Source organism: Ananas comosus, linkage group 8 (genome assembly GCF_001540865.1).
Source record: "Ananas comosus cultivar F153 linkage group 8, ASM154086v1, whole genome shotgun sequence".
Classification (NCBI taxonomy): Eukaryota; Viridiplantae; Streptophyta; class Magnoliopsida; order Poales; family Bromeliaceae; genus Ananas; species Ananas comosus.
Genome location: NC_033628.1, coordinates 9,270,749 through 9,279,174, shown reverse-complemented (window position 1 = coordinate 9,279,174; position 8,426 = coordinate 9,270,749). Strand labels below are relative to the sequence as shown.

The 8,426-nt window shown below is 35.9% G+C and overlaps 1 protein-coding gene across 2 annotated transcripts; it reads left to right on the top strand.

The window, feature by feature from the left end:
• On the top strand, positions 467-7,397 carry LOC109713631 (probable trehalase). Of its 2 annotated transcripts, XM_020237785.1 has the most exons (11): positions 469-1,188; positions 2,442-2,561; positions 3,461-3,576; positions 3,680-3,780; positions 3,886-3,995; positions 4,426-4,498; positions 5,114-5,281; positions 5,367-5,454; positions 6,077-6,164; positions 6,369-6,582; positions 7,152-7,397. In XM_020237785.1, the coding sequence occupies exons 1-11, from the start codon at positions 608-610 to the stop codon at positions 7,233-7,235; spliced, it is 1,743 nt and encodes a 580-aa protein (XP_020093374.1). In that variant the 5' UTR covers positions 469-607; the 3' UTR covers positions 7,236-7,397. The 2 variants fall into 2 exon arrangements, with proteins under 2 accessions (XP_020093375.1, XP_020093374.1); XM_020237786.1 differs by lacking the exon at positions 5,367-5,454 and having other exon boundaries at positions 467-1,188; positions 5,114-5,264.

Below are 8,426 nucleotides of genomic sequence, written 5' to 3'. Positions count from 1 at the left end.
TTTGGATCTTTCAAGTATATTTTAATGTGCATCGAGGTCTTTCTGTGCAAGGATTTAAGTATCGTGGCACAAGATAGTGCCGGAAACTTATCGACACAGTACGGCACAATACGTGCCAGGCCGTGTCGATGCGTGTCAGTCATAAAAATTTCGTGTGTGCCGATACATAATGTCATGAAATATTTATTTTTTTAGCAATAAAATATTCTAACCGTTTGTTATGTATTTTTATTAAATCTTTTAAATTTTATAAAAAAATTATTTACTAATTTAAAAAATAAAAGATTTTAAGTTATATCATAGGTACGAAATCTATATGGTGTCGATATTTTATTGACACGATATGATACGGTAGATATTATTCGTATCGATGAACACTTAAATTCTTACTTCTATGTATACGCTCCTTACCGCTTTGTTGTTTTCGACGGAGCAAAAAAAATAAATAAATAAAAGAATAATCAATGTGGAAACAAGGAGGCTGTTCCAAGAACTAGAACCCAACAAGCTAAGGGTCGTTTCCCGCCTGCGATTCCAACGGTCATCGTCTTCCTCGTCGAACTTTTTATTATTAGTAAATAGCACCGGAAACTTATGGCTCAAACCGATGGCGCCGAATCATGACCCCCAAAACCCTAATCCCCTCTCCTTCATCTTCTTCTTCCTCCTCTTCCTTCTCCTCCTCTCCTCCTCATCCTCCCCTTCAATGGCCTCATCCGACCCCCTCATCTCCTTCCTCGTACGCCTACAATCCGAAGCCCTAGCCACGCTGGGCCCCAAAAACTTCGATCCCAAGCTCTACGTCGACCTCCCCCTCAAAACCGACCTCTCCGCCGCCGAATCCGCGTTCGCGAGGCTCCCCCGATCCCCCGAAGGCGCGATCCTGGCCCCTGTTCTTGGGATGTTCTTGGACGAGTACTTTGACGAGGCGGGATCGGATTTGGCGTATGTGGAGCCGGTGGATTTTGTGCCGGAGCCTGAGGGTTTCTTGCCCAATGTGGAGAACCCTAGGGTTAGGTCTTGGGCCCTGGAGGTGCACTCACTGTGGAAGGATCTATCGAGAAGGGTGGCGGACGAGGTGAGGGAGCGGCCGGAGCGGCACACGCTGCTGCCGCTGCCCAGCCCGGTGATCGTCCCGGGGTCGAGATTCCGAGAGGTTTATTATTGGGACTCTTACTGGATTGTGAGGTTAGTTGTTCTTGAATTGGATTCAACTCAATTACACTATACTGTTCTGTAATTTAGAAATTTTTTTTTCTCAAGGCAGAAATATGGAATTATAGATCATTTAGATTCGACTATTCAACCTTTCAAAATGTTAATTTTACTATGTATTCTTTCAATTTGTTTGATTTGAGTCCGTTCAACGGTATTTTGGCTTCAAAATTTGAATGTATCATTTATCTTTACGAGTTTAATTCGTATATTTTAGGCAATTCTCACAACTTAATTTAAGTGAAAGTATCGTTGATCGACTCAAATCAAATAAATTGAAAAGTTGGATAGTAGAATCAAAATTTTGAAAGATTGAGTAGTCGATTCAAAATGGTTCATAGTTCAGGTAAGTTCTGTATGTTTTTAACTTATTTTTATTTGTTAGACGTGCCAATTTCTACACTACTGATAACAAATTTAATGTTTTAGATGGAAATTAACAGCTCTGTTAAGACTCATTAAATGAGATAACTGAGAGCATGCAATTGGTCTATTCTGCCCAAATGAATAGATCATTCTAAAATTATCTTAGATTGCTTTCAACTACTTTTCTTGCCATATATAGGTATGTTTTGTTTTTTTTTCCTGTCGAAATGCGCGAATACATGCTGTCTACTGCTTCCAAGCTATGCTTTCTAATGAAGCTGCCAGTTCCCATCTAAAAACAACAGGTTTATTGATAGCAGTTGATGAGAAAACGATAGTTCAATGGTGTTTTCGAAAAATAAAGAAAAAGTGTACACTGTAGTCAATGTAAGTAAGTCCTAATGTACAGTGTACTAAAGTGTAATCAATCCATTTGTTTACTCCCTGTCATAAAGATTATTGTCCTTAAGTCCTTGTAGGTTGATGGGAATTGATTGTGTTCAAGACAAATAAAGAAGTTTATTTCTTTATCTCTCTTTTTTGAATAAACAATTGCCAAAAAGTCATAATTGTTACATTCTTGGGTTGAGCTATACCTAGTTTAACTAAGATAGAATTACAAATAAACTTGATTTTGTAATTTGATTGTTCAAAGGTCTTATATAAGAAAATGATCTATTGTGTAACCACATCTTGAATTTAATACAATTTACCACCAAAACCCAACTCAATCAAGATGTTATGGTTGGTTGTCTAGCCGTCTAGTTGACTGGAATTTTCCTATTTAGTTCCATATTCTTGTTAATTATTATTGTACTGATTCGGTGTCTTTTTCTAATTATCATATCTTTTTTATGTAGGGGGTTGCTAGTGAGCAAAATGTATGACACTGCAAAGGGAATAGTGAATAATTTGATTTCTCTTATTGAAACTTATGGCCATGTCCTGAATGGTGCTAGGACCTACTACAGCAATCGGAGGTGATGATCTGCTATTACTTTTTATATGCCTGTTATTGTTCAATACTAGAATCGTATGAGTACGCTATAATAATCCCTACAATGTAATTCCAGCCTTTCTTGCCCATTGATATTTATAGTTTGCATGTTAAGTTAATGTTTTGTATGAAAAGTTGAAGTTGATCTGCCATGTCAACTGAAATCGCATGCTTCTTATGCTAAATTTAGTTTTCAAGCGCAAGAGGTTGTGTTGACTTTTTCTCTTCAGCTGGACTGGGGCAAGCACGGTGTTCTCCAGGGGTATAAATTCATTGTAGTTATATGTGGGGGTCAAATCTTCTTCTCTTTCGTGCTTGCTATATGAACTTAACAGGGAGGTATTAGTGTTTTCTTTTCTTTTAATCAGTCAGGTGACTCAGGCTATTTGTGATAAAAAAATTACAGTAGCATTTCTTCAATTACTATCATTAAGGATGCCATAATTTTACTTTGTACCTTTTGTAACTATTCTTCCAGTATCAACAACTTTGAATCAACCATCCTTCTGGATAATTATGAGGTGTCATTGAGGAAAACTCTCTAAATGTTGTATTACTAGGAAAAGGTCAGGGACTTTTGATCAGTTACCCTTTTCCATCTTCGCTCAAATGATGCCAATGCTTGTCAGATCTCCAAGAATATCTTTTATTCAAGTAATACTGGAGTCGGATTCCACCTATCTTTTCCAATATTCAATGTTACTTGGATACACCGAGTTAATTTACTTGATTATTCCTCATTTCATGTTTACTTATTGAAGTGAACCGAAATGGGCAGCAAAGGAAAAAATGTAAACTGTAAATAGAAAAATTAGATAGTTTTTTTTTTTTTCTTCTCAAAAGAGTGCATCCTTTGTCTTAAAGTGTTAAATCTCTCTTCAGCCAACCTCCGCTTCTTAGCTCAATGGTATATGATATATACATGAGAACGCAAGATTTGGAATTTGTGAAGAAAGCATTCCCTTCATTGCTGAAAGAACATAGCTTCTGGGTTTCAGGTTTTCTTACTTGGTGCACTACATGATTGTACATGCTGCTTCAAGCTTTATTCTTTCCTCCTTTTCATTATTATCCTTTTCTTTTATACCTTTTACGCTTCAGATGTTCACAAAGTGACCATTCGGGATGTTCAAGGACACGAGCACTCACTCTGTCGGTACCAGGCCATGTGGAACAAACCCAGGCCAGAAAGTGCAACAATTGTATGTGATTCTATTCATTTGAGCTGTATCCGTTGGACTTTCACATTTTTAATATAGAAATTCCTGTACAAAGGACCAAATCTTGAGTTGTGACCTTTCCTTTAGGACGAGCAATCGGCTTCGAAGCTTTCAACTGCTTCTCAGAAGGAAAATTTTTTTCGCCAACTTGCTTCAGGAGCTGAATCTGGGTGGGATTTCAGCTCTCGCTGGATGAGGTTGTATTTTTATCAGTCTCAACACACTCTTCATTAGATGCTCATTAGAGGCTTAGAATATACATGCAAAAATTTATTTTTGTTTTGTAGTAAGATGTTTATTATTATCAACATTAATACAAAAATCAGACATGTCCAGCAGCTATTACTTTGATAAAGATCGGATGTTTTTGAATATGTTACCTTTTGTGGCATCTGTGAATTGCAGCCTTACTTTGAACCGCTGTCCCATAAAATAATTTTCATTAGGTAAACAAGCAGTGTCCATGTTCCTATATTTTTAACTCATTCTCCACTGTGACACAGGATGTACAGACAATTGTAATGCTCCTTTTCTTATCTGTGGAGCCAAAGACGACTAGGCATTTACATAAATGTTATGTTTGTGTGCCCTGTATTACTTTTCTAATTGTTATCCTGTTTGATGCAGCAACTCTTCTGATCTGACCACGTTAGCAACAACATCAATTATACCTGTTGACCTAAACACATTCATATACAAGGTAAAGTCAAGTATGCACCTGTGTATTGGCTTATAATATGTATTTAGCCTTTCATTTCATTCAACTAATTCTTCATTTAAGTACCAAATATTGCACGAAGTAAAAAGAATGCCAAAAAAGTTAATCATGAAATATTGTGAATAAAACAATTCATTACATATTTTTGATGATGGCTACCATCATTTCTTCTGGACATTGAATGTTCCAACCATAAAAAAAATTGATATTAGGATATGAAAATACTGTATTAGTAACTACGCTAATTTCTGAACATCAATCTCTGAAATTTCTTAGCAGCTCGTCAACTTAGTGGACATCAAACTTAAAATTTTTCTGAAGCAAACTTTTGATTAGGTTAGTACACTTCTAGTGAGATATGTTTTTAGTAACAATCTTGCATGTGCAACTTCAATGGTTACAAGGAGAGAAGAAGTCAGAATTGATTTTAACAAAAATGCTTCTATTTCACAAATCACAAGTTTATTTCTATTCAAGGACTTCTCAGTGCACATTTTCTTTTTTCCTTTATTGGTGATGTGTAGAGAGAAGAAAATCTTGTGGCACTTCAATATACTCTTAAATTCAGAAAGTGCTTCTTGTCCTTATCTGTGACAGATGGAGCTTGATATATCTGTCTTTGCAAAACTTGTTGGAGACAACTCAACCTCGGAAAAGTTCTTGAAAGCATCAAAAGAACGCCGAGCTGCTATCAGATCTATCTTCTGGAACTCCAGCATGAAGCAGTGGCTTGACTACTGGCTTATCAGTAAGAACAACTGTGAGGTGCTGGATTAAATATAAATGTTTAATCTTACTACAGTTGGTTTTTTGGGTGGCTATTTGTAACTTAAATATCTCATGGTTCCAGGAAGTCTACAATTGGCAAGCTGACTATCATAACCACAATGTTTTTGCATCTAACTTCATCCCTTTATGGGTTAAGGCATATGATTCAGGTTTGTTTGTCTTTGCATCAAAATGTTTCTTTTACGTCAAGAAGCATCATATGACATTTTACACAACCATTGAACACCCATGTTATGCTTTGAAGCTCAGTATTGAATTTACTGAAATTCTTTGATCACATATAAATTTTACAGTGGCTCTTCTAGCTGATTGACAAACAGAGACAATACATATAATGTAACCAGCAATTAACAGCCATCTGCAGAAATTTGGATCTCACCTTTTGTTCTGTTGATTTACTGTTATTATTGACCACTTTTGTAATGGCTGGAGTGAAGGAAGATGAAATTCAATTAAACAAAGAAAGTGAAAGGAAACATCAAACTCAAACTCCAGTTATTATTATATTTATAAAATCAGGATTCAGGACAATGCGCCTCATATGTGAGATAGTTAGCAGTTCCTTGCTTCTGTAAGACTACGCCTGAAAAATACTTAGAAACTTTAGGAACAATGCAAAAGTAAGAAATTGATTGACAAAACAAGTTGTTGTTTGCTCAATTGGTTCAATCAGTGGTCTTACCTCTTCAAGTTACCAAGACATTCCTCCCATAGTTGTCCAGCATATATAGTAAACTAGATAGCTAAAACTCTTGTTGCACTTACTGCCAGCTGAGGAAGTTCTGGAAAGCCTTCAGAGATCAGGATTGATTCAAGAAGTTGGAATCACTACTTCATTGTCAAATACTGGGCAACAATGGTTAGTCATTTAAAATGTTATAGTTATCTCAGTGCAGTCAAATAAGCATTCACGTACCATATCTTTTGGTCCTTTTCAAAATGGCGAAAGGCTTGTTTTTTACTACCTTTACAGAGCCTTCTTAAAGTTACATTCTGTTATGTACTCAAGCGCATATTATTGGGCTAAAAGCTTTATATAGTGTTGATAAATTCTGATGAGCAGGGACTTTCCGAATGGTTGGGCACCGTTGCAACATCTGATTGTAGAGGGATTGGCATATTCAGGCTCAAAAGAAGCAAAGTCTGTGGCTGAGGATATTGCTATAAGGTGGATCAGAACAAACTATGCTGCTTACAGGATAACTGGTGCAATGCATGAAAAGTATGATGTCACGGAATGTGGGAAACCAGGAGGTGGTGGCGAATACAAACCTCAGGTAAGGTTTCTTCAGTGAATTGGTTATTTTCACTCTCTTTGAAATATAAAAGTTAGGGCGCACTATCAATAAGGTTTGTAAACTCCTTTTTTTATAGAGAAAAAAGGTCTCTCACCTTTCCTGCATCAATTATTCCCCGAAGTTCTTCATAATTCTAAACCTTGCATGACAACCCTTTCACTCTCATTGCCAGAATGTCGCTTGTACTATGTTCGATATAACTAAAGTAATTCATCATGTGATTATGCTAATTCCTTATTACACATTGTCCAGACATTTTTATTCATCTTTTGGTGGTCCTTCCTTATTTCTCCTATATGTTGCCTTCCTTCTTTATATAGGCATCCTATACAAAATTAACTAGATACCAGATTCTTTACTTCAAGATAACCTGGAAAACAAACTACAGCTTACACAGCAGCATAGTGGAGTTTGTGATTCTTTACTTCAAGATAGTCTAGAAAACAAACTACATCTTATACGGTAACACAATGGAGTTTGCAAAGAAACACAATTGATCTCTGAAACTTTTTGGCTAAGTCTTTTCATTCATCTACTTCTTTTGGCAGACGGGCTTTGGTTGGTCAAATGGTGTAGTTTTGGCATTCTTGGAAGCGTTTGGATGGCCACACGACAAAGAAATTGATTGCTAATTACAAAAGAAAGTAAATGTCAGTGGAGAGTAAGCTATGATAGGTATATACTTTCAATAGTCCATTTGACTCTACTTTTCAAGTAAAGAATAAATTTTAGAAGCTTATTGTGTAGTGTAAAGTACACATTATTTTTATATTCATATTTTCTGATTAATCTTATAGAGATTTCCTATATGTGTATAGATTTATTTAACAAAACTTCACTACGTATATATGTTTTGGGCTAGAACCAAATCATAACCTATAATCATGGTAGCCCGGGCCAAACTGTCTTGGTTCAGGGCTAAATTAGATAGAATGTGCTGCTATTAAATTAGAGATCTAACCACCTGTCCAAAGATTCTAGGTTTTGTACCACATAAGAGCCAACTGTTATACGAACAGGGCTGTCAATACGCATAGGGTATGAATAGCCAAAATTCGAACTTAAAAAAACAAAATCAAAACAATCGAATTGCATTGTATTTATCCTTGTACCGTTATCATTCGATTGTTAGATTTGTTGTCTTAGGCTGTATATTTATTTGATAGTTTCAACTCTTTTTGATATTCATTACTATAGTCGCATCAATCATATGATAATTCAGATGATATATTTCTATATAGTTATTTATATTTGAAGTATTCAAGCTTACACGGTGATTTTGTGGTTTTGATTTACCAACAAATGTGATTGTGAATCTTTGCGGTTTTGGTTTTCAGGTTTAGTAGTTGTTGTGCTGAATATGTCCAGTGGATAATCTACCTAGTAGTTTATACTCATGTCGTAAATAATTTCCTACAACCAGGATTGTAGAGAATATGCTTCCTTGTATAACCAGTATTAAGATTGAAGCCAACAAGGGTCAAACAAATAGCAAACAACTTGAAAAGCTCGGTAGTGTAGCTTTTAAAGGATCATCAACCTTAGCTAAGGCTATTTAGGATATGATCTAGTAAATAAAGCCTCCCCAACTACTGAACATTTGTTTAGGTTGATTTATCCACAAGCAAAATGTGTGATTGCCTCTTCTTATACTAAAATTATCTTCTGATTGTCACTTAAATGAGAGACTATTGATACTCCAGAAGCCCTCATTTGTTGACCAACTAGGCCATTAGGGTTTTCTTCTAGTTTAATTATGCTTGGTGAAGTGGTTCTTGGATCACACACAATTATGGGGAATCTTGCTTGCAACATTGACATTT